The sequence below is a fragment of the Bufo bufo genome, chromosome 5 (assembly GCF_905171765.1).
Source record: "Bufo bufo chromosome 5, aBufBuf1.1, whole genome shotgun sequence".
NCBI lineage: Eukaryota > Metazoa > Chordata > Amphibia > Anura > Bufonidae > Bufo > Bufo bufo.
The window spans coordinates 354,983,458-355,000,131 of record NC_053393.1 but is presented as its reverse complement, the minus strand read 5'-3'; the positions used below and the strand labels follow the sequence as shown (position 1 = coordinate 355,000,131).

At 45.4% G+C, this 16,674-nt stretch overlaps 1 protein-coding gene across 1 annotated transcript in view; it reads right to left on the bottom strand.

Moving 5' to 3' along the window:
- The window catches only part of MED10 (mediator complex subunit 10), a 42,317-nt gene extending 26,864 nt beyond the window's left edge, over nucleotides 1-15,453 (bottom strand). Inside the window, exon 1 of the mRNA XM_040432141.1 lies at nucleotides 15,177-15,453. Coding sequence (XP_040288075.1) covers nucleotides 15,177-15,298 — 122 coding nt within the window. The 5' untranslated portion in view covers nucleotides 15,299-15,453. The remainder of the gene's footprint in view (nucleotides 1-15,176) is intronic.
- Between the last annotated feature and the right edge of the window lie 1,221 nt (nucleotides 15,454-16,674).

Genomic DNA, 16,674 nt, shown 5'->3' with positions numbered 1-16,674 from the left:
GTAGCCTTTGTAGAGTGGGTCGAGAACCCTGAGGGCACCTGAAGACTTGCAGAAGAGTAGGCTAGACTTAGGCCCCTTTCACACGAGCGAGTATTCCGCGCGGATGCGATGCGGGAGGTGAACGCATTGCACCCGCACTGAATACTGATCCATTCATTTCTATGGGGCTGTGCACACGAGCGGTGATTTTCACGCATCACTTTTGCGTTGCGTGAAAATCGCAGCATGTTCCTCTTTGTGCGTTTTTCACGTAACGCAGGCCCCATAGAAATGAATGGGGTTGCGTGAAAATCGCAAGCATCCGCAAGCAAGTGCGGATGCGGTGCGATTTTCACGCACGGTTGCTAGGAGACGATCGGGATGGAGACCCGAACCTTATTATTTTCCCTTATAACATGGTTATAAGGGAAAATAATAGCATTCTGTATTCAGAATGCTAAGTAAAACAGGGCTGGAGGGGTTAAAAAAAATAAAAATAATTTAACTCACCTTAATCCACTTGCTCGCGATGCCCGGCATCTCCGTCTGACTCTTTTACTGTATAGGACCTGTGGAGAGCATTAACTATAGTTTAAGGACCTGGGATGACGTCACTCCGGTCATCACATGGTACGTCACATGATCTTTTACCATGGTGATTCACCATGGTAAAAGATCATGTGACGTACCATGTGATGACCGGAGTGATGTCATCGAAGGTCCTTTAGCCAGGTCCTAAAGAAAAGAATACAGAAGCAGATGCCGGCTGCGCTATCAAGTGGATTAAGGTGAGTTAAATTATTTTTTATTTTTTTTAACCCCTCCAGTGCTATTTTACTTTTCATTCTTTATTCAGAATGCTATTATTTTCCCTTATAACCATGTTATAAGGGAAAATAATACAATCCACAGAACACCGATCCCAAGCCCGAACTTCTGTGAAGAAGTTCGGGTTTGGGTACCAAACACGCACGATTTTTCTCACGCGAGTGCAAAACGCATTACAATGTATTGCACTCGCGCGGAAAAATCGCGGGTGTTCCCGCAACGCACCCGCGCATTTTTCAGCAACGCCCGTGTGAAAGAGGCCTTATAGTTCTCATTATCCATCTAGCAATCGTACGGCTAGTGACTTTTAGACCTTTGTTGGGGCCCTGGAATTGAACAAATAATTGAGGGGCTTTTCTCCACTCTTTTGTAGTGTCTAGGTATTTACACACGCATCTCCTAAACGTCTAGCGTATGGAATTTTTCCTCCCCATCATTTTTGGGATCCTAGCAGAATGAAGGCAAATTGATTTCTTGTGACCGGTGGAAATCGGAAACAACCTTAGGGAGAAAGGCCGGGTCCTGCCTCAACATAATTTTGTCTTCCAAAATTAAAAAGGTATAAGAAGGAGAGGCAGATAAGGCCGAAATCTCCCCCACTCGCCTGGCTGATGTAATAGCTACAAGAAAGGCCATCTTGTATGACAGCATCTTCAGAGAGATTGAATCCAATGGTTCCAAAGGACTTTGCGTAAGTATGGAAAGGACAATATTTAAATCCCAGGGAGATGATCTGGATTTAGGGAAAGGATTTAATCTAATTGACGCCTTTTATAAGGATGAGATGCCAAAGGACAGTCGAACAATACACTAAGGGCAGAGACCTGAACTTTAAGTGTACTAGGCCTTCATTTCTTATTTAGACCTTCTTGCAAGAAATTTAAAGTCAGAGGGATCTCTGGAGGGCCTGACAGATCCAGACTCGTGCCTGCAAACCTAATAAAGGTTTTCCAAATTCTTAAATATCAGTGGTCACTTTTTTCCTACTGGCTAGTAGTGTCTCTACTACCTGATCTGATAATCCCCTGGCTCTAAGGAATTTCCTTTCAATATCCATGCTGTTAAGTGTAGATTCCCCATCTCGTGATGAAGGGGCCCCTGAAACAAATCCTCCCTCTCTAAAGTATCCAGGGATCCGCAAGAGACAGATTCCTTAACCAAGTAAACCATACTCTCTTCGGCCAATAGGGGGCTATTAAGATTACTGTTGCCTCCTCCCTCCTTATTTTCTGGATTACTCTGGGTAAAAGTGTGAGATGGGAATGCAGATTTCAAGGTAAAGTATCAATTTATTTAAAATTTCTAAAACACAAAGCAATTAAAAGGTAAAGAAACCGGAGGTAATCACTGCAATTTCAAAACACTTAAAATGGAATTGTTACTGCAGGCACATTCAGGTATATATATGATGGCAGATATAATGTCTTGCTTTAGGTAGAAGTGTCCTTTGTATAATTAATACCATAAAATCGTCCTCGGTGACACATATGGCCCCCTTTCAAGGATCTATCCCCTTTTGACGCAGAGTAATGACATTTCTTCAGAGGACCAGAAATATGATTTGACCAGCTTGTGAAATCTCAGTCACAGCATGTGTTAGTATACTGACATAAATTTATGTCAGTATACTAACACATGCTGTGACTGAGATTTCACAAGCTGGTCAAATCATATTTCTGGTCCTCTGAAGAAATGTCATTACTCTGCGTCAAAAGGGGATAGATCCTTGAAAGGGGGCCATATGTGTCACCGAGGACGATTTTATGGTATTAAGTATACAAAGGACACTTCTACCTAAAGCAAGACATTATATCTGCCATCATATATATACCTGAATGTGCCTGCAGTAACATTTCCATTTTAAGTGTTTTGAAATTGCAGTGATTACCTCCGGTTTCTTTAGTTTTAATTGGTTTATGTGTTTTAGAATTTTTAAATAAATTGATACTTTACCTTGAAATCTGAAATGTGAGTGCTCTGTCCATATAACTAACTGTTTTGATACATTTTTCCTTGTTGACGTGGTGGATCAATAGGACTTTGTAGCACCTTCCTTGTTATTGTGGGGTGAGCCAGCATATCAGTTTCTTCATGAGATGGGAATGCGTATACAAGATCCTTGCCCCAAAGTTAAGACAGTGCATTGATCCCCTGGGCCTGATTTCTTGGGTTGAGGAAAAAAAAAAAAAAAGAAAAAAAAAAAAACTTTTGCATTTCCTGTTTGTCTGGGAAGCAAATAGGTCTATTGATGGGGACCCCCAGAGATGTACTATCTGATCAAACACTTCCTGGCACAGGCACCACTCTCCCTGACTGACCCTGTGCCTGCTCAGTAAGTCTGCCTGGGGTTCTCTGACCCTTTTAGATGAACACACATATATAAGAAAAGTCTGGTTTTAAAACAACCAGGGTGAGAGCCTGTGCTGATTGCGGTGTAGTCAAGGGCTTAAAGACACAGGCACTGATATAAAGTTGTATGGATTGGTATCTTGTAGAAGATTGATGTATGCGTGGAAAATTCTCCTAGTTATCGCAGGGAAGCTGGTGTCCTGATGGCTTCTAGTTCAACCTTCTAGCGTGAGTGGTGCTCCGGCCGGCAGCAAATCACTCGTGCGAGGGAACCACCAGTTTTCGGCGTGTGACGTCACCGCACTCTGTATGGATGCCTTCAGGGGACAAAAAACTATCCGATGCAAAAAACTATCCGAGGCAAATAGTTAGATCTCCTGGTATTTGCCTTTGATTAATTCATAACATTAACCCATAGTCTAAATGGGATTAAACACTCCTTGTTATACTAAACCAGCTGTTGTCATGGGAACGAGTGCCTATTTATTCTCAGGACTGACAAATCTCACCATCCCTGACGATGGAGCCCTACTGGCTCAGAAACGCGTAGGTTAGCTTTTTGTCCCCTAAAGGCATCCATACAGAGTGCGGTGACGTCACACGCCGAAGTTCCCGGACTTTAACCCCTTAAGGACTCAGCTCTACTTCACCTTAAAGGGAACCTGTCACCAGTTTTATGGTGTCCTAACTAAGGGCAACATAAATAAGTGACTGATTCTCTTAGCAAAATGCTGGGTCACTTTCTTTAATTGACCCAGTCAATCTGCCAACATCTTGTATTGAAAAGCTCCAGCTGATAATGATGAGTCCTGAATATTCATGAGCTCCTGACTCTCCTCGCCCACCTGCTGCTGAATGACAGTTTTTTTTCCATATGAATCAGCAGCAGGTGGGCAGGGGAGTGGCTATAGCTCTGAATTAAATATACGCTGGACTCAATGACATCACGCTGGACTCAAATCAGCTCATAAACATGCGGCATCTTTGTGTGTATATTATTAGGTAACCATCTGTCACACCAGTAAGTGAATACATCTAAGGCACTTTTTAGTAGTTAATGATTGTATATAATTAGTTAGATTATAATCAAATATCCACATGACAGGTTCCCTTTAACCCCTTAAGGACACATGACATACCGGTACGTCATGGCTTTAAATCGCGATGCCGGCGCCGCGGGGGTTAATCGGAACGGGATGCCGGCTGAAATCATTCAGCCGGCATCCTGTAACAACGCCAGGGGGGGGGGGGGGGGCATTTGACCCCCCCGTATCGGCGATCGCAGAAAACCGCAGGTCAATTTAGACCTGCGGTTTGCTGAGTTTCCGATCCATTCAGGTCTCCGGTGACCCGATGAACCGGAAAAAGACTGCGATCGGTGGCGTGATTATACACCACCAATCACAGTCCGAAGATTTGGAGAGGCGGTGCTAGCCCTGGTGCTGAACGCTGCTGTCCAGGGTGCTGATTGGTGCAGGGGAGAGAGGCGCGAGATTCAAACTTCCTGCGCTCCTCTCTCCCCTCCTCTTCCTGTTCTGCACGAGCACCCTGCAGCACCAGCTCCTGAGTCCCCCTAATCGCCATCCATCACCCTCCTGCACCCATCGCCCTCCAGGTAGGTTAGGGTCAGTGAGGGAGAGGCACTGTTAGGCAGGGATAGAAGGGAAAAGTTAGAAGGAAAAAAAAAAAAGCACATTTATTCTAAACTTTTTTGTTTTACCTTTCAGACCCTAGACCTCCCCTGCCACTTGCGCCCCCCCCCCCCCGCAACCCCCCTCACCACCACCACCACCAGTCCCCCCAAAAATCATATTTACCCCTAAAATAGTCCCAAAACAACAACCACCTTATCCCGTAGTTTCCTAGATGGGGTCACTTTTATGGAGTTTCTACTCTAGGGGTGCATCAGGGGGCTTGAAAGGGTACATGGTGTAAATAAACCAGTCCAGCAAAATCTGCCTTCCAAAAACCATATGGCGTTCCCCTTCTTCTATGTCCTGCCGTTTAGCCAAATAGTAGTTTACGACCACATATGGGGTGTTTCTGCAAACTACAGAATCAGGGCAACCCATGTTGAGTTTTGTTTGGCTGTTAATCCATTTTTTTAGTAATAAAGTAAGGGTTAAAACTGAAAATTTTCCAAAAAATAGAAATTCCAAAATTGCTTCTCCATCTGCCATTAACTCTTGTGGCAAGTTGTTTACTGTGTAAACAAAAGAGAGAGGGCGCACCATAGGGTAAAAACGTTTGGAAATTCAGATTAAATCCCAATTTGGGGAGGCTCACCTTGCAAGGTTGCGCAATTATAGGCACAACGCTAATGTAGGCATGTGGGAGATGATTTAATCCCCAATATGAAGGTTGGTATGCAGCCACGGATGTAGATGTCCTCGGATAAGCGTGCCTAGGCCCACACGGAGGATTAAAATGACAGGAAGAAAAGGAACATCTCTCGGCGCAAGGAACCAGAGGTAGACGGTGAATCTTCAAGAGTTTTATTGCAATCACACAACGCGTTTCGGGGGAAAGGGTCCCCTTCATCAGGTGAAGAAAATTGCATGATGCAATTTTCTTCACCTAATGAAGGGGACCCTTTCCCCGAAACGCGTTGTGTGATTTCAAGAGTTTTATTGCAGATTCACCGTCTACCTCTGGTTGGTTCCTTGCGCCGAGAGATGTTCCTTTTCTTCCTGTCATTAACTCCTGTGGAACAAGAGTTGGCAGTTAACCCTTGTTTTTTTCCATAAATAAAATTGATTTTTTGGAAAATTTTCCCCAAAAATCTAAATTCTTAAAATTTATGTCCATTTGCCATGAAGTCTTGTGGAAGACCTAAAGGGTTAACAAAGTTTTGAATACCTTGAGGGGTGTAGTTTCTAGAATTTTTGGGAGGTTTCTATTATCTAAGCCTCACAAAGTGACTTCAAACCTGAACTGGTCCATAAAATGTGGGATTTTGAAGATTTCAGAAAAATTTCAAAATTTGCTTCTAAACTTCTAAGCCTTGTAACATCCCCAAAAAATAAAATATCATTCCCAAAATGCTACAAACATGAAGTAGACATACGGGGAATGTAAAGTCATCATTTTTGGGGGTATTACTATGTATTACAGAAGTAGAGAAACTGAAACTTTGAAATTTGCTAATTTTTCCATATTTTTGGTAAATATGGTATTTTTTTATGAAAAAAAATTAACTTTTTTGACCCAATTTTAGCAGTGTCATGAAGTACAATATGTGACGAAAAAACTGTCTCAGAACGGCCTGGGTAAGTCAAAGCGTTTTAAAGTCATCAGCAATTAAAGTGACACTGGTCAGATTTGCAAAAAATGGCCTGGTCCTTAAGCTGAAATAGGGTTATGTCAGGGCTCGACAAATCCCGGGCGCCAGGTCGCCATGGCGACCAGGAATTTGGTCCTGGCGCTTGGGTATTTGTCAGCCCGTTTTCAAAGATGCGCTCTCGGTGCGCACCATGGTTTCCTGAGCGGCACAGTGGAGGAGAGGAGTCCCTCCCTCCCCACTGTGCGCGGCTGCCGCTGGCCACTAAGAACAGGGTAGGAGGAGGAGGGGAGGGACTGTGGCCACTGCGCCACCAATGAATGTGACGGCCATATCCCGGCCCCTATGACTGCACGCTGTGATCCGCGCGATTAACCCCTCAGTTGAGGGGTTATTCGCGCGGATCACAGCGTCCTGTCAGAGGTCGGGGGCCGGGTTCTTCAGTCTCGACTCTCTGCATTGGTGGCAGTGGGCAGTTCCGATCGGAGTCCCAGCAGTGTAATGCTGGGGCTCCGATCGGTTACCATGGCAGCCAGGAGTCACGCTACTGAAGTCCTGGCTGCGATGGTATGTTAGTGAGCAGCATTATACTCACGTGCGCCGTGGCCGCCGGGCGGGCTGATAAGAGGCTGGGGGGGCTGATCAGAGGCTGGAGGGGCTGATCAGAGGCTGGGGGGGGCTGATCAGAGGCTGGCTGCCATGGTCAGCCCCCTGCTGTTGTGTGCACAAAGCACAGGACAGCAGGGAGAGTGTAAAGTCCTATTCACCCTAATAGAGCTCTATTACGGTGAATATGACAAGGGTTCTAGCCCTTAAGGAGGCTAATAGTTAATAAAGTAAAAAAAAAAAAAAAAAAAAGTTTGAACACCACCCCCCCCCCCCCCCCCCCTCCGCCTGGCTCCTAACTTTTTTAGCTGGCTCCTAGATTCCAAGGAAATTTGTCAAGCCCTGGGTTATGTCCTTAAGGGGTTAAGGACTCGGCCATTTTTTGCAAATCTGACCAGTGTCACTTTAAGTGGTGATAACTTTAAAACGCTTTGACTTATCCAGGCCATTCTGAGATTGTTTTTTCGTCACATATTGTACTTCATTCACACTGGTAAAATGAAGTAAAAAAAATTCATTTTTATTTATAAAAAAATACCAAAAATTCAATTTCAATTTCTCTACTTCTATAATACATAGTAATACCTCCAAAAATAGTTATTACTTTACATTCCCCATATGTCTACTTCATATTTGGATCATTTTGGGAATGATATTTTATTTTTTGGGGATGTTACAAGGTTTAGAAGTTTAGCAAAAAACCCAATTTTTAGGGACCAGTTCAGGTCTGAAGTCACTTTGCGAGGCTTACATAATAGAAACCACCCAAAAATGACCCCATTCTATAAACTACACCCCTTAAAAAGGTATTCAAAACTGATTTTACGAACTTTGTTAACCCTTTAGGTGTTCCACAAGAATTAATGGAAAATAGAGAATCAATTTCAAAATTTCACTTTTTTGGCAGATTTTCCAGTTACAAAGCAAGGGTTAACAGCCAAACCAAACTCAATATTTATGGCCCTGATTCTGTAGTTTACAGAAACACCCCATATGTGGTCGTAAACTGCTGTACGGGCACACGGCAGGGCGCAGAAAGAAAGGAATGCCATACGATTTTTGGAAGGCAGATTTTGCTGGACTGTTTTTTTTCGACACCAGGTCCCATTTGAAGCCCCCCTGATGCACCCCTAGAGTAAAAACTCCAAAAAAGTGGCCCCATTTTAGAAACTACGGGATAGGGTGGCAGTATTGTTGGTACTAGTTTAGGGTACATATGATTTTTGGTTGCTCTATATTACACTTTTGTGAGGCAAGAAAATAGCTGTTTTGGCACAGTTTTTATTTTTTGTTTTTTACAACATTCATCTGAGGGGTTAGGTCATGTGATATTTTTATAGAGCCGGTCGATACGGACGCGGCGATACCCAATATGTATACTTTTTTTTATTTATGTAAGTTTTACACTATAACAACTTTTTTCAAACAAAAAAATGGATGTTTTAGTGTCTTCATATTCTGAGCCATAGTTTTTTTTAATTTTTGGGCGATTGTCTCAGGTAGGGGCTCTTTTTTTGCAGGATGAGGTGACGGTTAGATTGGTTCTATTTTGGTGGGCAAACTCCTTTTTGATCGCTTGCTGTTGTACTTTTTGTGATGTAAGGTGACAAAAAAAAAAAAAAAAGGTTCATTTAGCACAGTTTTTATTTTTTACAGTGTTCATCTGAGGGGTTAGGTCATGTGATATGTTTATAGAGCCGGTCGATACGGACGCAGCGATACCCAATATGTATACTTTATTTGGGGAAAATTACGTTTTTGTTTATTTTTACTTGAAACAATTTTTTTTTTCCACTTTATTTTTTGTCCCACTTTGAGACTTGAACTTTGGGGGGTATATTCCTTTACAATGCATTCTAATACTTCTGTATTGGAATGCATTGGCTGTATGAGTAATACTGTGTGTATTACTCATACAGCTTCCTGCCTGTGAGATCCAGGGGGCTGGATCTCACAGGCTCTTCACCGGAAGGCAGCGCAATGCCTTCCTTAGACATCGCGCTGCGTTCCATGCCATCGGGTCCCCCCCACAGCCTCATGTAGACCCAATGGCACCGCCGACACCCGCCGCAACCGCAGGTAAAAGCTGCAAACCGCAGGTCTGAATTGACCTGCGGTTTGCGGCGATCGCCGATACGGGGGTGTCACATGACCCCCCCTGGCGTTGTGACAGGATGCCGGCTGAATGATTTCAGCCGGCATCCTGTTCGGATTAACCCCCGCGGAGCCGCAATTGCGATTTAAACTTAGGGCGTATTACGCCCTGAGTCCTTAAGGATTCGGGAAATAGGGCGTACCGGTACGCCCTAAGTCCTTAAGGGGTTAAACTGGTGGTTCCCTTGCACGAGTGATTTGCTGCCGGCCGGAGCACCACTCACGCTAGAATGTTGAACTAGAAGCCATCAGGACACCAGCTTCCCTGCGATAACAAGGAGAATTTTCCACGCATACATCGATCTTCTACAACAGGGCTCGACAAATCCCAGGCGCCAGGTCGCCATGGCGACCAGGAATTTGCTCCTGGCGCTTGGGTATTTGTCAGCCCGTTTTCAAAGATGCGCTCTCGGCACGCACCATGGTTTCCTGAGCCAGCACAGTTACCATGGCAGCCAGGAGTCACGCTACTGAAGTCCTGGCTGCGATGGTATGTTAGTGAGCAGCATTATACTCACGTGCGCCGGGTGCTCCTTCTTCTGTCTGTGCGGCTCATTGCTAATGCTTATAGCATTAGCAATGCGCCGCACAGACCTATGAGAAGGAGCTCCCGGCGGCCACGGTGCACGTGAGTATAATGCTGCTCACTAACATACCATCGCAGCCAGGACTTCAGTAGCGTGACTCCTGGCTGCCATGGTAACCGATCGGAGCCCCAGCATTACACTGCTGGCACTCCGATCGGAACTGCCCACTGCCACCAATGATGGGATGGGGGGGGGGGGACCCTGTGGACACTGCCACCAATGATTAATACTGGGGAGGGAGGGGGGGTGGGTTTGTTACCAGAGGGGGCTGATAAGAGGGAGAGGCTGGGGTGGGGGGGGCTGATCAGAGGCTGGGGGTGGGGGGGCTGATCAGAGGCTGGCTGCCATGGTCAGCTCCCTGCTGTTGTGTGCACAAAGCACAGGGCAGCAGGGAGAGTGTAAAGTCCTATTCACCCTAATAGAGCTCTATTAGGGTGAATATGACAAGGGTTCTAGCCCTTAAGGAGGCTAATAGTTATTAAATAAAAAGTATAAAAAAAGAAAAAAGTTTAAACATCCCCCCAAATATAGAAAACAATATATCGCGATACATATCGCACATGCTTAAAATTATATCGCAATATAGATTTTATGACGCGGCTCCGCCTGGCTCCTAACTTTTAGCTGGCTCCTAGATTCCAAGGAAATTTGTCAAGCCCTGTTCTACAAGATACCAATCCATACAACTTTATATCAGTGCTTGTATCTTTAAACCCTTGACTACACCGCAATCAGCGCAGGCTCTCACCCTGGTTGTTTTAAAACCAGACTTTTCTTATATATGTGTGTTCAGATTTCACCAGTCTAAGCAGCAGACTGTCTGGGGACCTAGCAGCGATTCCCTCACGGGTGAGGAGTGTCAAGTGGCCACGGTAGCGCGGGTGGGCAGATACATTTAATACACCTTTTAGATGAACTGCTAAAAGAGAACAGACCTCTCATTCTAGCAACTGGAAGATCTTAGATGCCAATTTTAGAAGTTGAGGAGATCTCGCCCCCCTTGCTTGTTGATGTATGCTACCGCTGTCGCACTGTCTGACAGGCCTGTTTCTTAGGGAAGGAACCCATTTCATCAGAGCACAGTATATCGCTCTAAGTTCTCTGTAATTTTGGGATTGTTTGTTTTGGAATGCTGACCATTGCCCCTGGGAAAACCCCAAAACTGAGTGAGCCCCCCACCCCTGAGGGCTGGCATAGGTTGTGATGATTAGAGGATTGTCCTTTATCCATTCCACCCCTTGACATAGGTTCTCTGACCTTATCCACCACATCAGGGAGTCTCTTACCGACAGGGGTAGTAGAACTTTGAGATTAGAGAAACTAGGTCCATATCCCAGAGAGAAAGAATATGCATCTGAAGAATTCGGGATCTGAACTGTGCCCATTTTACTGCCAGTATATAGGATGTCATTGAACCTAGGATTGACATGGCCTCCCTTAGAGTGGTCATTCTGGACCTGCTGAATTGCCTTATCCTTTGTTGTATTGACAGGAGCTTCGCCATTAGGATTTATGACTTTTGGGATAAGGAATCTAGTTGAATTCACAGGAAAGTGCATTTGAAACTCAGCGTCAGACCCGATTTTTCCCAATTTATAATCCAGCCCAAGCTCATTAAAGTTTTTAATACTTCCTGCAGTTGAGCTGAAAGGGATTCTGGAGATCGTCCCACTACTAGCAGGTCGTCTAGATAAGGAATAATTATAATGTCTGACCTTATTTGTGCCATCACTTCCCGCATCAATTTTGTAAAAATTCTGGGTGCCTGTGATATCCCAAAGGGAAGGGCCCTGAACTGAAGATGGACGACTGATTCCTTCACCTGTTCTGCCACCCTGAGATATTTCTGAGACGAGGGGTGAATAGGCACATGGTAATAGGCGTCCTTGATATCTATTGACGTCATGACGCAATTGGGAAACAGATGTAGAACTGTTGATGATATTCAATTTATGCAGAATTTATGTTAGATATAAAATTCTGTTCCTTTACATTTATTATAGTCCGATAGGACCCATTCTGTTTGAGGACTAGAAAAAGCATCAAATAAAATCCCTCTCCTATTTCTTCTGTTGGAACTGGGACTAGAACTGATTTGTCTATGAGGCTTCTTATTTGGCCTAACAATGCCGTTTGTTTTGGAGTGCTCATTTAATGCCGTAACTTTTAGTCTTTTTGATGGGAGTCTTTTGAATTCCAGCCGGTAGCCTTCTTTTATAATATCCTTTACCCATGTACTTGATGTTACACTTTGCCAGGCTTGAAAATAAGAAGACAGACAACCCCCACCTGAGCCCTGGCATCATTGCTGAGGAGCATTGGAGGACTGCCTTTCTTTTGAAACGCATCTTTGTTCTTTTTGTCTCTGAAACAAAATGGTCTTCTCTGTTTTGGAAAACTAGTTACTGGAAATGCCTTTTTCCTATCGGATGCTTTATCTAATATCTCGTCCAGTACTGGGCCAAATAAAAAAATTCCTTGGCAATGAATAGCACACAACTGACTTGGAAGCAACAGCTCCTTTCCAACCCTTGAGCCAAAGAGATCTTCTGGCCGAATTTGATAATGCGGCTGCTCTGGCAGATAACCTTAGAGCATCAGCGAACGCATCCGAAATAAAATCTACCGCTATTGTCAGTCTGGATTGCTTCTAGTAGTTGTTGCCTCAGGGTTCTGTTAGCAGTGTGTAACTCCCCTAACCAGATTTTGAGTGACCTAGCGACTGAAGTTGTAGCAACATTTGGTTTAAAGGAAGAAGCAGATGCTTCCCAATTCTTTCTAAGATAAGCGTCCGCCCTTTTATCCATTGGATCCTTAAGGGAGCCCAGATCTTCAAATGGGAGCGCTGATCTCTTATTAACTTTCGCCATTGGAGCATGGACTCTCGGAACCTCCTGCCAGTCTGCGACATCCTCATCATTAAAGAGGTTGTACTTCCTTTTAACCGATCTGGGAACAAAACTTTTTATCCGGTTTGTCCCATTCCCTCTATCAACTTCTTAATACAATCTTGGACAGGGAATACTCTGGCCTTTCTTGGTTTCAGGCTGTCAAACATTAATTCCTGTATGGACTTTGACTCTTTCATCCTCTATCTCCATGTTGGTCCTCACTGCTTTCAAAAGAAGGTCCGTGTCTTCCACTTTAAACAATGGCCTGCCCGTAAGGTCCTCAGAAGAGGAATCTGAGCTTTCTACCACTCCCTCGTCGTCTGACTCTGAGAAGTCTAATTCTCTTTTTTGAGCCTTCCTCTGCCTGGAAGAACCCGGAAGCGATTTTTTTAAATTGTTCCACAGAGGAATGGACTTCCATCCTGACCAGATTCTGTATATTCTGGAACAAAGATTGGGATTCTTCCGCTACCAATTTGTCCAGGCAGGGTTGACAGCAGGCTTTTAGATAGGACGGGCTCAACTTTTTATTACAAATCCCACATTCTCTCCCTTCTGACTTGTGTGTAGCATTCCTGGGGGCCTCTAACATGTATCAACACATAGCCCATACAAATTACTGGAGAATATTATAAAGAGATAATCACCCCAAAGGGAGACTGTGGGGTACAACCCCTCTCACCCCTCCCAGGAGTACCATGCCGGTTTCTGTGTGCTGCTCCTGTTTCTCCATGCGCTGCTGAGCATCCCCTTCCTCCTGCATGATGCTGATACACTGGAGGGGGACTGGAAGGAAAGTGCAGCCATCAGCTGAACTTGCCCAAGCTGTATCCACCTTTCCTTACAACTTGGCTGCCCGGCGTCCTCTTTTCATGGACTGCGCACTGCCCGCTATGTTTTTAACCCCTTCCTGTTACGTGTGGAACAGGAGCTGCAGGAGCACACCAAACCGACGAGCCAGGATGAGGACGCCTTCCTCCGGAACTCCGCACGGCCGCAGGTATGAAGGTAACGAAGTGGCCGCCAGGCATTCCCCCATGGCATAAAAAAAAAAAACACAATATACCGGACTTTTATAGCAGCTCCTAGTGGAAACTTAGGCCGCTTGCAGACGAGCGTTCCTCCCGCAGTGAGTCCGCATCGCAGCACCCGGCCGGACCTCCCAGCACTGCCAGGGGTCACATAGCATTATATTGATTTACCATGATATGTAACCCTTACAGTTCTGGAATGTATTGGATAACACTGGCATAATGCATAGGGTTACATAGCATCATAAATCAATATAATGCTATGTGAATCCCGTCAGTGCTGGGAGGTCAGGCCGGGTGCTGCAATGCCGACTCGCTGCGGGAGGAACTGCAAGGGGCCTTACGCCGTCAGGAACTTCTAATAAGTAGAAGCCCTGCAGCCTCCTGAACGATCCGGGAAATATCCATCCCCCTGTCCTAAGGACAGGAAACAGGAAGAAACTGAGGATGGAGTGTGGTGAACCCCATTTAAAGATCTGGGAAGTTCCCGTTTCCTGTCCGAAAGGGGAAGGATCTCTCACAGGTGCTGTCATGGGGTGTAATGGAAATATTTTAAATAAAAGCCAATTGAAAATATGATTTTTAGCCAAAAATGCACAAGATGCAATCAAACAAAAATTGCCTCCAAAAGGTGTTGATAGCCTTTAAAGGCCCAAAATTGGACAAACCATGTAAAGGAGCTGTCCAGGATTCTGTCACTGATGCCCTTCCCCCCCAACCCCTCCAATATACTGGAATGTTCTTCTAGGATGGACTACATGGTGATCTTTGCCACAACACCCATCACATGACCAAAGCTCGCTGTGCAGCAGTATTGGGTTGCAGTGTGACTTGCTGAGGCAGGGACCTCAGAATCACAAAAAAATCCAACACTGATGGGTTTGTTACAATTCTGGGGTCACAGCAACTTGTGAGTCACACTGTGACCCCATTCAGTTCAAAACCTGCTACACAGGGACAGGTGGTCACATGAAAAGGTGTCGCTGCTAAGGTCACCATGTAGTCCACCTTTATTCCCGATGAGAACTCAAACACCACCACAATGTGCAATTACTATAGATTTGTCCAGTGTGGGTGGAAATTCTTACAACAGCCATGTGAGATATAAGGGTGCCAAACAAAAAAACATTCTTGCACAACCCCTTTAAAACAGAGCCAGGAGGAGGGAGCGATGCTCAACTGACTGCAACACCCTTATCATATAGGCAACCAACAGGGGCAGAAAGAGGCACCCTACCCTGACATGGCACCACATGGGGGGGGGGCATAGCTGACAGCCCGTGAGACACAGTTTCATGCACCAGGGAAATTTGAGTCAAGGGGCACAAGTCTATGGAAGCCCCAATGGGACATATTTCCTGGGGAGAAGAGAGCAGTAATTGGCTATACCCCTAGAAGAAGAGCCTGTAGTGGACAAGCAGCTACTTCCTCTGTCACGCTGGTGTCGGGACACATGGCCTCTAGGACTTACAGCTTCTGGTTGAGGCCAGCCTGGCTGCTCGGCTGGAAGTCGCTTACGATGATCCCCAGCTGCCGTATGTTCTCCACGAACTTCTCCAGGTGCTCCTCTAAGTTATCGAATTTCTCCGCCATGTCTCCCACCGGAACCTCTACCAGCTAAGCATGCCCCTGCAGTTCCCTGTCAGCACCGGGTCCCCAAACCGCTCGACATAAAGACGACAGCAGCGGAACGTCGACTTCCGACTCCAGCTTCTTCCTGTCTACGCCACGCCCCGCCCCCGGTTAATCTGGAAGGCAAGACAGTCACGTGATCGGCGCAACTAGACCTTGCGCGCGCTCAATAGGACGGGCTAGACGCCGAGCAGTGAGATCTTGCGGGAGCGCGCATGACGTCATTGGCTGAGCGCGCGACAGTAGTGCGCACTGCCTGCTAGTGAGATAGCTTGTAAAGGCTAGAGGTGTACTGAAATATTTAACGTTTAATATATATACCTTTATATATATTTATATATATATATATATATATATATAATGTTAAACATTTCAGAATATATATATATATGTATATATATATATATATATATATATATATAAGTAATATGTTCAGTTATATTTTATAGATAACCAGGGATGGACAGAGATTAAAAGGCTACATTCACACACACGACCGTATGAATGAGTCTGCATCCGTTGTGCAATTTTGTGGAACGGGTGCGGACCCATTCATTTCTATGGGGCCGCAAAAGAGCCGCAACCGTTGCTTCGGCTCCACAAAGAAAATAGAACATGTCCTATTCTTGTCCGCAATTGCAGACAAGAATAGGCATTTTCTATGATAGCCGCTGCATGTGCGGGCCGCAAATTGCGGAACGGACATGGGCTGGTTTATCCGTGTTTTGGATCTGGTCAAGATACCAGGTAGGTTAATGTACTTTTCCAAATTAGTAGATATTGTCTTTATGTGCACAGAGAAATTAAGCAAAGACACACACGCTGGGGTCAAAGCAAAATCTCTAGTTTATTGTGAGAGTTCACACAGAATATACCCCCGCGGTGGGAGGTGACTAAATGTGGTGTATTTTTATTGCTTACTGGGAAATAATAGCAAGCATTTAATGGGTTAATCTTACACTTCTTTTCCATCAGGCTGACTTAAGATATCAGCTTCACAGAACAGCTCCGCAACCCCCTCACTGTACCTAGGACCTTGGAATGCGCTCCTTCCCCCCTCCCATCTTCAAGATAGTGGAAAAGCTGTGTGCACCTGGTACATCCAGGAAGTAGGATATTTCTATTAAGCGGTGGCTGAGCAGCCGGCTTCAGTCTCGCTACAGCGCATGCACCCGCCAGCCTCGAAGCCGGCTGAGTGTACGAGCCGGAGCCGGGATCGCGCTACAGCAGCCCTTTACTGCGCATGCGGGCTGAGAGCGCGGTCCCGGCACTGAGATGCGGCGTGTCAATCAAGGCGGCGGGAGGCAGGGAGAGCAGGATTGGAGACGCCTAGGCCG